This window comes from Scophthalmus maximus, chromosome 2 (genome assembly GCF_022379125.1).
Source record: "Scophthalmus maximus strain ysfricsl-2021 chromosome 2, ASM2237912v1, whole genome shotgun sequence".
In the NCBI taxonomy this organism is placed as follows: Eukaryota; Metazoa; Chordata; class Actinopteri; order Pleuronectiformes; family Scophthalmidae; genus Scophthalmus; species Scophthalmus maximus.
The window spans coordinates 25520001-25533884 of NC_061516.1; the positions used below are offsets into that span (position 1 = coordinate 25520001).

The window sequence follows — 13884 nt, forward strand, 5'->3', positions numbered from 1 at the left end:
GGGGGTTGGAAAAAATGGAGGTCCCTTCGCATTATTCTCTCTTCCACCCGTCAAAGTTTCGAGTCTTTCTCGGGAACGCGAGAGCTTCGCTATTTCCGAAGGTTCGTCGTAAACCGACTGCTTCTGTTCAAACGAGCCACTTGAGAAGTTGCTGCATGAACCGGAATTTAGAAGCCGATGCATATGTGCTCATCATAAACATCCCCAGAGGAAAGTGTTGTTGGTTCGTTTCGGCGCATGTACTTTTTATGAGCCGAAGCCGTTTAGAACAGCAGAACGTAACGTTTATCTCCTGGTGCCATAGAAAACCACAAATTCAGAAAAAAGGAAAAATCCCCAAAATAGTAAAAGTTTCATCCCAGTACAGATTAGTTTATTGGAATACTATAAATAGCAATTATGTGCAAAAATCCCCACCTCCTCTACGTGTAGATCTTCCCTGCGTTGGATCGGCAGTTGTTCTTTTTCCTGTGTAGAAACACACGGCCTTATATCGTCTTTTCTTTCTTCGCCGCAGAGACACATTCGATGTATTATTCAAATCATCCATATCAAAGGCCTGTCTTCGCTCCGTCTTCCCAGCGTCGGCGTCGGCGACGGGGGGGGACGGGGGGGGGGGCGGTGGCCGCCCCTGGTGGACTACCGTCACAACAAAGCAGTCGTCTCCGGGGACGCCGGACGTGACTTTTGACCCCCGAAGCGCCCGCGCGTGCACCTGCCTGCGACGGGAGAAGACGGAAAATATAAAAGCCCCCGAAATGTTTTGGACTCTGTTCTAGAAACATTATTTCGTTCCCTTTTCCATCGGCTCTGACAAGTGTTGTTCGCCGACAAGCTGTGAACGGCTTGAGTTTTCTTTGCTGTTTGTTTTTCTTTTTTTCTTAATACACGGCCGCCAGTGTTTGGCGGCTCATTGTGCCGCAGATCAATGCTGTCGGATAACCAGCGATGCAGGAGTTGAAGCATCGTATCCGGTTTTTCCCTCTGCAGGGGGAGTGCGCACACTGAAGGGTGAGAGGGAAATGCAAAAGTGAGACGATCACACGCGGCCGGCCGCACGGGAGGCTGGCGGACTAAGACCTCATCAATCGAGGCACACGCCGCCCGCCACATGTGCCCTATCTGTCCGCAGACCTTCCTTTTTTCTCCCGCGCTTGAAAGCGTCGGTGTGCACACCAGAGGCCGGTCATCCGCGCGCCGCCGCGTCGAGGCCCGTGCTGAGCGCGGGGGAGCTGCGGATGTTCACAAATGCGGAGGCGGAGGTTTTAAGGGGATCTAGGTGCCCTGGACCGTTGGAATATATCTCTGGATAAATGGAAACTAAAAGGCAGCGACGCATCTTCTTGTGTTGTTTTGTTTTTTACTTTAAAGGGGCAGTAAGCGATTTTAGTCCAATACACTTAATCGGAGGGCCGCGGGTTCGAGTCCCGACCCAGCGCCGGTCAACAAATCCACAACAAACCAAAATCGCTTACTGCCTCGTCTAATTACTTACGTTAAAGGAACATGTCGTGTACTTTCCCTTGGAGAAGGCTCCGTATCGATATCCTCTTCCACACGTCCTTCCTTTTGTGCTGTAGGTCCGCTTCACTGTTACTGGTCACTGGTATAACTGGTCACAGGTGTAACTGGTATAACTGGAATAACATGTATAATTGGTATAACTGGTATAACTGGTATAACATGCACAACTGGTATAACTGATATAACAGGCACAACTGGTATAACAGGTATAGCTGGTATAACTGGTAAAACTTGTATAACTGGATACTGATATACCTGGTATAACAGGTTACTGGCATGACTGGTATAACTGGTATAACTGGTATAACTGGTATAACTGGTATAACTGGTATAACTGGTATACCTGGTTACTGGTATGGCTGGTATAGCTGGTATAACTGGTATAACTGGTATAACTGGTATACCTGGTTACTGGTATGGCTGGTATAGCTGGTATAACTGGTGTACTCGGTTACTGGTATAACTGATATCACTGATATTACTGGTATAACTGGTATAACTGGTATAACTGGTGTACCTAGTTACTGGTATAACGGATATTACTGATATTACTGGTATAACTGGTATAACTGGTATAACTTGTTACTGGTATACTGGTATGTTGAAAGTGTTTGTTCTCCGTTATATCATATTGTCCATTGATTTCAAATTTTCAACTGAGGCGTGTTTGATAGTCGTCGTCCACCTTGACCCAAACACAAGCAGCGTTTTCTCGTTATTATTTTCCACCAATTTTTCTACGGATCGTTCGGACATCCCAGCCGTTTTGGTTAAATGTCAGTAACTGGCTGAGGTCAGGAAACCAATCGAGTTCCTGTCGTGATACTATTATTTGAATACCAGTGAATCTTTGAGATCAGCGAGGTTAATGCATTTGTTTCTCCCGGCGTTGTGTGTTGGTGTTGATATCTGAACTATATTTCTCTCTCTTTTTTCTGTCCGACAGGAGGCCAGTTTCTCCATCTGGATGCTTTTCAGCGACAACACGGCCGCCACGCTGACTTACTTTGATCCCAAAGACTACAACCTCAACGCCTCCTCGCTGGACGACAAAGTGGCGTCGGTGTCCCAGGAGCCTCAGCAGCGCTGGCCCGTGGTGGTGGCGGAGGGGGAGGGGTCCGGCGAGATGGTCCGCGTGGAGATGACAATCTGCGAGGCCTGCCAGAAGACCAAGCGCAAGAGCATCATCGCGGCGGCCGCGGTTTATGTCAAGGTCCGCTTCGGCCCGGAGGAGGACTCCGAGGAAGAAGTGACCACGGAGGGCGAGGGCGAGCTGGCGCCCGTGACCAGGCGCACAATCATTGATCCGAACGTCAATGGGAGAGTTTACGAGACGTCTAATGAGCAGCCTGCCAGTGTTCCCATCGATTACACCAATTTCCCCACCATTAGCAATCAGGAGCGGCCGACGGAGAGCGGCGAGGAGGAAGAGGAGGAGGAGGACGACGACGACGACTTTGTGCATTCGCCTCGCAACATGACCGACCTGGAGATCGGCATGTACGCTCTGCTGGGCGTCTTCTGCCTGGCCATCTTGGTCTTTCTCATCAACTGCATCGTCTTCGTGCTCAAGTACCGACACAAGAGGATCCCGCCCGAGGGTCAGGCCAACATGGACCACTCCCACCACTGGGTGTTCCTGGGGAACGGCCAGCCGCTGAGGGCCCAGTGCGAGCTGTCGCCGCAGCAGATCGAGAGTCCCAGTAACCCCTTGGAGGGCGTACAGACTTGCTGCCACGGCGACCACCACAGCAGTGGCAGTTCCCAGACCAGCGTTCAGAGCCAGGTGCACGGGCGCGGCGACGGCAGCTCCGGCGGCTCCACGAAGGAGAACGGCGAGGAGGCCAGTTCACCCACCTCCAAGCGCAAGAGGGTGAAGTTCACCACCTTCACCACGCTGCCCACAGAGGAGCTGCCCTACAACTCCATCCCCATCGCAGACGAAGAGGACATTCAGTGGGTCTGCCAGGACATGGGCTTCCAAGACCCCGAGGAACTGCACGACTACATGCGCAGAATAAAAGAAATAGCCTGAGACGAGCGGCGCAGTGTGACGCACTGCTCTGGGCTTTCTAACGAAGACGTTACTTTGTATTTTTCTCTTTTTCACCTGCGTGAGAGAAAACCTTCTTTCACAGACTAAAAAAGGCCAACTGTCGTTTCGGTTGCGGTGTTTTTCCATTTAGTTTGCACAGTGCTATAATGTCATACACGCTCACACGGAGGAGACGAACGGACGGGAAGCCAAAAGACTCGCCCGGAAGATCTCGATCTTCTCACTCGAGAAATCTGTAAGTTATGGCCACCGGAAAATACGTGTCACTGGGAAGCCGAGCCATGACCCGACTTGGGAGTTGCTCCAGGGCCTGATTCTGGAGGAAGCCTGGTGTGGACAGGAAGCGTAGCTTCGGCCGCGTTGTCGCTGGCTCATTGGGACTCTGTAGTACCGTACCTACGCCAAACTAAGAGGCCTTTGGTGAACAAAGAAACTGTCAAAGACTCTCATGAAAGTTATATTAAAAGAAATCATTTTTGTTTTGTTTTTTTTGCCAAAGTAGGAAAACCCATTCATTCGATGGCGAAAACTGTATTTCATTGTCGTTCTCGGTGCAGCACACCCATCATGATTTGTACTCACATTCATCCCTTGCATTTTTCTACACTTCGTGGGTAGTCGGGGGGCAAAAAGCCGTGCCCTGCGACTAGCCCTCCTGGTCTCCCGAACGAATCTCTTAATGCCTTATCAAGAAGATGGTCACAGGTCACGTCAACGGAAAACGTTTTCTCACTTCGTGGCTCGAGGCAGTGAAGTAAAGAGCAACCTGCGCGAAAAAAAAAGAAATACTACCACTGATCTCGAGCGCAAAGCTATGAAAAGAACCGGGCCTGTGTGTCGCGAGGATCTCGGAACAGTCTTTGCATGGCAGAGGATTCTCGAGGCCCAATCAGCAGACCCCCCCCTCCACCACCCCCCGCCCCCAAATTTGTAAATGTTTGTATCGTAATCATATAATCATTCATACACATTGCCGAAGTAAATATGTAATCATGCATTACACGCATGCCATGTCAGGCCCAACATGCAGACATTCCTCTCTAGTAATATGTATGTATATATCGTATCGCGCTGGAGTCGGCTGCGTCCGGCCGCGAACTTCGGACGCGTAGCTCCACGCCCGAGCGCGGAGACAGGTCGGGTGTCCTGACAGAATTTTGTAGTCTTGTCGTGAGCAGAGGGTTCGCCTCGGTAGCGTCTCAGAACTGTAGCTTTTTAACAGACCGGTATCGCGTCGTTGATCGTCGAACGCGTGTAATTTGCTATGCGTCAGAACCGCGACATGTCTAATCTAACGTATCCGTCGGAAAACACTGAAAAACAAGACCCACCTAAACTCTGCAGGAAACGCCAGCCGCCCGTCAAGAAGATTGCTGAATAAATTATTGATTTTACTTCATCGTTTAAACCGTGGTCATCCGCTTGGTGTCCTGCTGTTTTTTTTGTTTTTGTTTCCCGTGTTATGTTCGTATAATCCCCAATTCGTTTCATATGTTCTATTGAACTCTCAGCCGAAGGGGTCGCTCCGTCCGAACTTCTCGGACAGCGGACGTCGCTGGAGTCAGACATGTTGAAGCATCTCGGGATGCTGATTTTGCTTCGTTGGAGTGGTTGAAAATAACAGCGCGGAAACGCTGAGTTGAAACTTTTCAAAGTCTGTGTGAAGCATTTGACCTTTCCACCTATGACATGCCCTGGGCGGCGTCTCCAAGCCGTCTTGGTTTTGGTTTGTTTGGTCCACCGGGGTTCAAATGAGCTTTTTTCCACCCCGTCCTCAACGAACTGTACTAATTGGGGAAATGGACCCGAGTTTTGTTTTCAAGCCAAACGCTTGTAAATCACAAACGCACCCTCGCAACTCCGTCGAAAAAAACAACGCGCCAATGTAGCCGAAATGTCCAGCAGGTCACAAGATGAAGCAAAAAAAAAAAGTACACCCCGCCGGGACGGCGAGGTGTCCCGCCCCCGCAGGCAAACGTTCGCCATTACGCTCAAATGTAAAAATCACAAGCACGCGACAAGACGGCGTCCGGCGTCGATATGACGGAAGGGGCCTGGGGTCGGAGGCGGTCAGTTCGGCCCCATTCACCCGGGACAACGGATTATCCGGGAGGCTGCGGAGGCGACTGTTGGGCCGATGATCCTCAGCTCGCGAAACCAAATCCGCGTGTCATAGTTTGTACGAAATGAAGACCAGGAGCAAAACAACCGGCTCCCAGGAAGGACGCGTCAGCGGGGGCGACGGGCGCACGAAGCGCAGGCCGTAGCTGTCGGCGTAGTGAAATGCAATCACGCCAGAGAATCCACCGATGCTAACGTGCTCTTTTTTAATTTTTTTTTATATATTTCCTTTACGCCAACCCTTAAAGGTCGACCGACTGCTTTACACAGAAGCAGAAAGAGAAACATTAGGGTTCGGAAAGTACCGTGGTTACACTGCGCTCCAGTTAACCTCGGAGCTCGGGTCCATCGTTCCAGTATGACCTCGGAACTCGGAAATTTCGACCTCCGAGTCGGACATTGCAGATGGAACGCCCCCGCGAGTCGGGAACTCCGGAAAAAACAATCACCGACCCGACTTCCGGGGGTCCGGAGTTCTGAGGTAAACTGGAACGCCGCATTATTCCAGCTCCGATCTCGCATCAAACACGGATGTTTTTCTCATGACTAATGAACCGACTATGGGGCAGAAAGTTGATCGTTTATCTCGTGTCACTTTCCTTCAATTCTCTCCTCTCCCGCTCCGAGGGGCTTGGAGTTTTACTTTGTGCTAACTGACGAGATAGACGCGACGATGAGCGGACCTTGTACATTCCTCTGTCCACCCCGCCGCCTCTTTTCAGCGCCTGCCGCCTCGCCGAAGACCCAATCCAGAATTGTCCTCCTCGTGACAGCGCTGTTCAGGTTTTCCCGTTTACTTCAATTTTGTTTGCTGGACCTCCTAATTCCGTGTAACAAGCTTAACGCCATTGGGGTTTTCGACGCGTTCTCGAGACGGAAACTGTGTCTTCGCGGCGACGTTGTAAATAACGGGGCGAAAACAGGCTTTAACTTTTTCCACTTCTGTGAAAAAAAATGACCGTGAGATTTATTTCCCATCGGTGAACCATACCTTTCTGTATTCCACACACACGCACACACATTGGATGTATTGATAAATCCTGGATTGGGACTTTCATAAGGTTTGGGTTCACTGCATGGCCTCTCTGTGTTCCACAGGGTCGAAACGGGATAATGAGCTGATTCCTACTGTACAATAGCCTCCGACCTGTGTCGACATCTCAAAAGAGAACGAGACGTTATCTCTCGACGGTCCGAGCCCCGACCGTCCCCTTCAGCCACGGCAGCGACACGACCCGCCATGAAAAAGTAGCAGACGGCGGGAAGTGGGTTTTTTTTTTTTATTTTGATTGTTTTTTTTCACTGTTGAGTGACGGCGTCTCAGGATGAATGTAGGATCCTTGACTCAAAGCTGGCTGTGTTGTGTTTCCGTGTCAATCCCGTCGGCCCAAGTATCTAACGGCAGCTTCATCGTCCTTTCTTTTTTTCTTTTCACTAAATGACTCACACGGCATGTAAATAGGTTGCACATGACATGACACCACTGAAAAATTCCGCTTTGAGGATCTTTTTTTATTCATTTTTTAAACATCCTGCTTCGCGTTCGTCTTTGAGTTTTTGTCTTCTCTTTTTTTTTTTTTGTGATGCTGCTTTTGGTCACGATGCATATATTGGTCCTATGTTTTTTTTTCCTATATTTCTTTAAGCTGCTAACAGAAAAAAACTTCTTGCAACATGTAATGGGAGATCTTGAATTATATTTTTCTGCCCTCCCCCCCTTTGGAGAACTGTGCACGACGTGCACGACTCAGACGGCTGTGCCAAGTAACCCACCACACTGACTATACTATGTTAATGTACAGAGCACCGTTCAATTTCCTGTATTCTCTTGAAAACAAACCCTTGTATTTTCCTGTTATATGTAAAGTACTAAAGAAAATGCAAAACACTGTGATTTGTCCTTTCTACTTTTCCATTGTCGGCTGAGCGTGTGAGCAAAGATTTCGTCCGGGATTCAGCGACAGTCGCCGCGTACATGAGGGAACGCTCTGACCTTGGGGGATTTGGCTCATTGGGCACAATGACCATCTCACAAGAGGATTGATACAAACATGTTTGATTTATATTTACTGCGTGAAAGGTATTTACTGCAATTTATGTCATGTTTATACATCGTTTTAAAGGAGACATATGATGCTCAGTTTTTTTACGTTTCCTCTATTGTGTTATAGGTTTTGTTTTTTTTCCCTCTCCCCGACAGAAAAGAAAACTGCTCCTGAAGCTCCTGAAACGTCTCGTCAGTAGACCGGACGATAATTCCGAGACGTCGTGATATTGTAATTTTGCGGAATTTGCATAAATCATGTCCAGCGGCTGGTCCGGCAAGACCCCAAAACAAAAGCCGCGGGTAAAAGCGAGAGCGATAGAAGTTCCTACGCGCGCTGGAAGCGGTTGACCAATCACAAGAGAGGAGTGGAGCCAGCTGGACCAATCAGAGCAGACTGGGCTTCATTGGGAGGAGGGAAGGGCCTTAAAGAGACAGGAGATAAATAAAACCAAGTTTTTCAGACAGGTTGTTAAAGAGGAGCTGCAGGAATGGACAGTCTGAGGAAACGGATGTGTTCACTGAACATCAGAGCATGAAAACCTCTTCAAGTAATAAACCCAAATTAAAATGATGAACCTAAATGTGAGCAGAACATGTCTCCTTTAACTTCAATTTGACTTCATGGATGACTGGCCAGCTATGTTGATAACATACAAGAATTTTTTTTTTATTTTAACAATGCAACATAGAGCTCACATGTGACACCTCCTTCCTGCCAGGGTTGATCAGATCCTGGTTTGAGTCCCACTTGTGTGTTCGAAGGCCACGGCCCCCTTGCTGTGCGAGTCTGAAGCACCCCCCCCCCCTCCATCAAATTCACTGCCAGTTCCTGCAGCGGCGTAAAAGATGCTGCAGAGACATGGATCATTCCTGCCTGCGCTGCGTCGTATTTCTTCTCCTCGCAGCAGCTCCCGTCCACACTCGGAGCTGTTTATCCGACGTCTGGCGCGTGTTTACTCTCTTTCCTTCACTTCATTTCGGGGGCAACCGACATCAAAGTCTTATCGAAACTCTGAGGGTGAGGCTGGCGTGTTCGTTAGGAGAGAATGAGCGGGTCCAAAGGGGACAGATGCTGCCATCTGGATAACCTGACGGCCTATAGACTCGCGTGAAAATGGCTAAATAAATGTAAATTAAATGCAACAGTTTTGGGAAGATCTTCACCTTTAAAAAGTTGCATACATTATCATCTAATGGCCGAAAAGTCTAGAATATGGAAGTCACAAGGTGCCTCTTCTCGACCAGATTCCATTTAGAGTTGCAGTAAAAAACAGGAGGATGTGTCTTCTCCAACTTGGCAGAGGTAATAACAAATGTATTTAAAAACATAGATGGAAGTGTTATCTTGTTCTAACGTTGAACCTGAACCAAACTGTTCCACACTTCGTGCCTTCACAAAGGCCTGAATTCAGCATCTTCTAATACGAGCAGTTTCTTCTCTGTGCCAGATTCAGTTTTCACCTGAAAAGAACAGCTTGAGTCTACATTGAACTGAATAACCTTATTAGCTTCAACTCTTTTCCCCCCCATTTCTCTGTCATTCTCTCATTTCTATTTGCACTCATGGTCAGGTTTATTTATTTTTTTTAAAGTACAAATGTCTTGATAAATGTAATAAAAAAAAAACTCTCATCACGGATTCAGAAGACGTCACATAAAAATGAAGCTGTTTTCGACACATTTTCATACAGGAAGTACACCACCGCCTGCAAGGTGCTGCCAAGTTTTATCCATGTGTATGTTCGAGATTAAGTGCCGCGGGGGGGGAGGGGGGGGGGGGGGGATAGTAAGTCGGTAAGTCTCCTGCATGGAGGACTATGCTGCCCTGTGCCAGGCAGTATAGTCCTGCATTAACCTGCTGCCTCTTGCTGCATCCCTTGTCTCCTTAATCAAATATGACAATATTATATAAATGTATATATATATATATATACACATATACACACATACAGGGAGAGACAAAGTCACAAGTACTAGTATCCTGTGATCATAGCAAATTGCATATACTATAGCAGTATTCTGGAACCATTTTGTGCAACAACCGTATTCAACACGACGTAGCAAACATGGCGACTCACACGGAGGTCGGGTCCACTTCATGGAACTATATTTAACTCATTCAAAGTTGACGGAAAAAAACATTGTGATTATATATATATGATCACAAAGATATGGACAATATATTCAATTTATGTGAATAAGCTCTTCTAAATATTACACACTGTAGCTTTAAGTAAAAAAAAAAAAGGTAAAGAAAGAGTTAAAAGATTTCCTGGATCCGCCCCAACGTTCTTTCTTGGCCCATGTCCCTTTCGTCTTTGGCGAAAGTAATACATATGTTATTTCCTGCTTTTTTTAGTAACATTGAAACTGCTTAACTGTGACAATACCTTTTGAATATTCCCCTCTTCAGTAGGAACCAATGACCTTAAGGCCGAGGAACAGGGTAGAAATGTCAGACTCTGGAATTTTCATGGGATTTATTCACAGTAATAAATAAAAAATATGAATACAGAATAATCACCAGCGTTGTGCTTGGAGTCATAACTAGACAGGTATTAACATCATCCATAGCACCGACCTCTGCACAGAGAGCCAACAGCTCCCTGGAAAAAGAAACCACTGGCAAATTAATTTCTGGGCATATGACCCACGATTTTTAATGGAAGAAAAAAAAAAGTGCAGCACTTGGAGCAGGCGTTCTTGCCATCTTGCCATTTCATACTCCGCTGGTAATCTACCTCGGCTGATCCGTTTAATTGCACAGCTCTGATAAACAGCGAGTGCACCTCGGTAATAACAGGACATCATCTCTGGTTTAACGTATCATTTTTCCCCCCGCCGATGGCATTTCGGCAGTCGGATAGATTCGGCTCATCGGTAATTTGTTCCGGCGCGGAGTGCGGGAGGTGACTCGGGAGTGAATCAATCTGCGGGTGGGCCCCCTCGGCGAGACGACACCAGCCATTAACGCCTTATCGAACCTGTAATAAAGGGTCATGTTATTGCAGCGGGACGCACAACAAACCAGAGTTCGCATCAAAGCGCTTCGAGAGGCGACAGCGACAGTGAGGTGAATATCCCATATTCATATTCTCCATTGACATTTCCATTATTATCCATGATGCCGTACGCGTCCCAGGTCGACTCACCACGAGCTACGAGGTTGTGGAACCGTGGAACATGAACCTGTAGAAGCCACAAGTCCGTATGAAATCAATGTTTGTTTTGAGAGAAAAAAAAGTTTTTACAGGGCATTAGGGCCCGACATAAGAAGAAGAAACACGAGGGGACGATTTTTTTTCGAGAATAAAGTTGAAATGTCGACAATGAGGTTGAAATACTATTTCGAGAATGGAGTCAATAAATTGTGACCAGGAAGCACTTTTCAGCAGCACCAAACAACTGGATGTTGAGGTTCTGTTAGACAGTTTTCTAAGCTAACGCTAGCTGCTAACCAAGTTGTAAAGTTGCGATATGATTATTGACAGGCTGAATCGGGAAGAAACGATGCGGCGACAACGGGTGTTCGCACGTGAACGTCGACGTGTGTCCTGACCCGATAACGTTCACCGCAAACAACCGTTAATGAATTTTGAGAGGCGAGCAGTTAGCGAAGCTAGCGTAGCTTCGCTAACGTTAGTTAACGTGGACGTGTGACAGCTGAACTGAACTGGAACCACAACACGGACGTTTAGGGCTATTTCGACTTTATTCTCTACATTTCGACTTTATTCTTGAAATGTAAAATGGGGTTGCAATTCGAACACCTTCTCCGAACACCAAACCGTCCAAGGCTGAAGGAGTTTTGTAAATGTTTTCATTTCAATTTCCTTTTTTGGATAACAAGGCCAGTCACGGAGACTCTCTGTGAACTGCGAGCGTCGAGATATATACTTTTTTAAGAGCAGCGAAAAAGATGAAGCCTTGACAGCAGAAATATCTTTGCACCATATAAAACATCAGCTGTAAATGTCAGGTTTTCAGTGTCATTCCCCGCCAAATCAAAGGCAGAGAGGCCTTCCTCTCGAGACGTTTTTTTTCTTCCATGGGCGTTCAGCAGCAATACGGGGGGAGATCCATCACGGGAGGAGCGGAGATAACAGCCTCCGCACTGACAGCTGCCTCCATAGACCAGAATGCAACGCTGAGACGAGACATGTTGCATTTGCCGCGAGGGCTACAACTCTGTGACTGGTAAATAAAAAATAAAAAATAAAAATCTGGTTCCAGCTATGTTGTTCACTTTTCCTATTCCATATATCCTTGTAAGTTGAAGCTGCTCCTCTGGGGAGACGAGGGGGGATCACTTCTGGAAATAGAAACAGACAGACAGGTTGAGGGAGGGGGGAATGTTGACGTGCCGAAAAAGTACATTCCAACACTTCAACTTCTTGAGATCAACGAGGATCACGACTGTACAGAACAGTTAATTTCGGCTGCAGTGTGCTGCCTCCGCCCCCCCGATACGACGGAGGTGAGCGGTATGTTTGTGCGACACTCAATATTTCTATCGCCGTCAGCAAATCCCCCAAAGAGACCAGAGTCAACAGTGTGTTATTCCATTTCGCGATTCTTTCCACGCCCCCTGTACCGTGTCTCGTGGTTCTCAGCCTCGAGGTCCATCGTCTCCGGCTGTGATTCACCGGCTCCTCCGGAGAGAACAGACGGACGACTGCGATGTTTGTCAAAAGAAAGGGAACTCAGTGGAGCACGCACCTCCTCCAAGGCCCAACAGTCCCCTTATAAGACCACATGTAAACATGTTAGTTACAGATTTTCATTTGGATCCCGTAACCAAGCCAGACTTTTCTTTTCCATCAATCTCCGTTTATTATTCGCTGGAAAATTGGTGAAAATGTCCACAAAAAGGTCTCATCTTGCAAAGTCAAAGTAAGTGCTTACAAAAATCCCGGGTCTGCCCCTTTGTTCGGATCCGTTCGCCAAAATTGAATGGGTTCGCTCTTGGCCCACGTCCCATCCTTCCACCAAGTTTACTGGAAACAGACTTTAAAGACTCTCTGATCTAAAAATGGAAATGCAGTTGAGGACCAAATTACTCCATATTACACATCAATCTATTCTTGTATCTCTCTATTATCAATCTATTATTAGTATTAGTCCCTGGGAAATTGTTGAAAATGTTAAAAAAGCTCTCTTCTGGCAAAGTCAAAGTAAGTGCCCCTTTGTCCAGATCTGTGCGTCAAAAACTTCTTGGCCCACGTCCCATCCTTCCTCCAAGTTTACTGGAAATCTGTTCAGTAGTTTTTGGCGTAATCCTGCTGACAAACAAACAAACCGACAGGGGTGAGAACATTGGCAAAGGTTTGCTTCAGACTTTGTCATCTAAAAAGGGAAATTGCGGTTGAGGACCAAAATTCGATTTCTCTGCTTTTTGTTGGCGCTGCAGCCTCCGCACACGACTGTACAAAGTCTGTTTACTGTATCCCATTTTCAATTTACACAAAACACCGGACCGGATTTAGATGGCTGTGTGTTCTGTGGTCCCGGCTAAAGGACTCGCGTCCGACTATGTGAAATCAGCCTTATAGCATGAAACAAGAGGCTTTAGTGCAACACACTTACTGCCAAATAAAGATGATGTGGAAGGCGTCCTCATTGCAATACAGTTAGATCTTTGTCTGCGGGCTCCTGACACATGGATGTTGCACTCTGGATAAAAAACCTGTTCGGTGGTTCGGCAACACAGGTTGCCGATAAAAGAGACGGTGTTAAAAACAAGCTGCCTGCGCTGACACATGTTGGCGACTCGTAGACCAGGTTAATGTGCTGTGCCAGCGCTCCTCCTATCCACACTAACATTATTCACTGCTTTGAAACGCTGTGTAATCACTAGCTGCCGCGGAGCGCTTGGCGAGCGTTCATCACAAGGGCTGGGGTGGGGGAGGTGGTGTGCTAGCAGATTGCTGGTGGTGTTTTTACTTCTTTTTTTTTATAAATCTATCCAAGATGGTCCCTTTTTCTTTCCAAGGGACTGTGGTTTTCGCAAAACCAAGGACAACAAAACCGTTATTTATCACGGAAGGCGAGACGGCAGTTTTAAGGATTTCTCGAGGCTCAAGGTGGGCCTTTGTGAGCACGTCCTGTTTCTTCAACCTGGGGCCGGTGGAGGTGT

The 13884-nt window shown here is 47.3% G+C and overlaps 1 protein-coding gene and 1 long non-coding RNA gene across 3 annotated transcripts in view; one reads left to right on the forward strand and one right to left on the reverse strand.

Moving 5' to 3' along the window:
- tmem132e (transmembrane protein 132E) overlaps positions 1–7590 on the forward strand; it is a 306684-nt gene extending 299094 nt beyond the window's left edge. For both annotated transcript variants that reach the window (XM_035626576.2, XM_035626574.2), the window contains exon 9: positions 2471–7590. In XM_035626576.2, coding sequence (XP_035482469.2) covers positions 2471–3559 — 1089 coding nt within the window. In that variant the 3' untranslated portion in view covers positions 3560–7590. The remainder of the gene's footprint in view (positions 1–2470) is intronic.
- A 2649-nt stretch (positions 7591–10239) lies between these two features.
- On the reverse strand, positions 10240–13837 carry LOC124849776. Its single transcript, XR_007030321.1, has 3 exons — positions 12654–13837; positions 12343–12490; positions 10240–12060 (listed from the first exon to the last, which is right to left on the reverse strand). It is a non-coding gene; the product is annotated as an uncharacterized LOC124849776 (long non-coding RNA).
- Between the last annotated feature and the right edge of the window lie 47 nt (positions 13838–13884).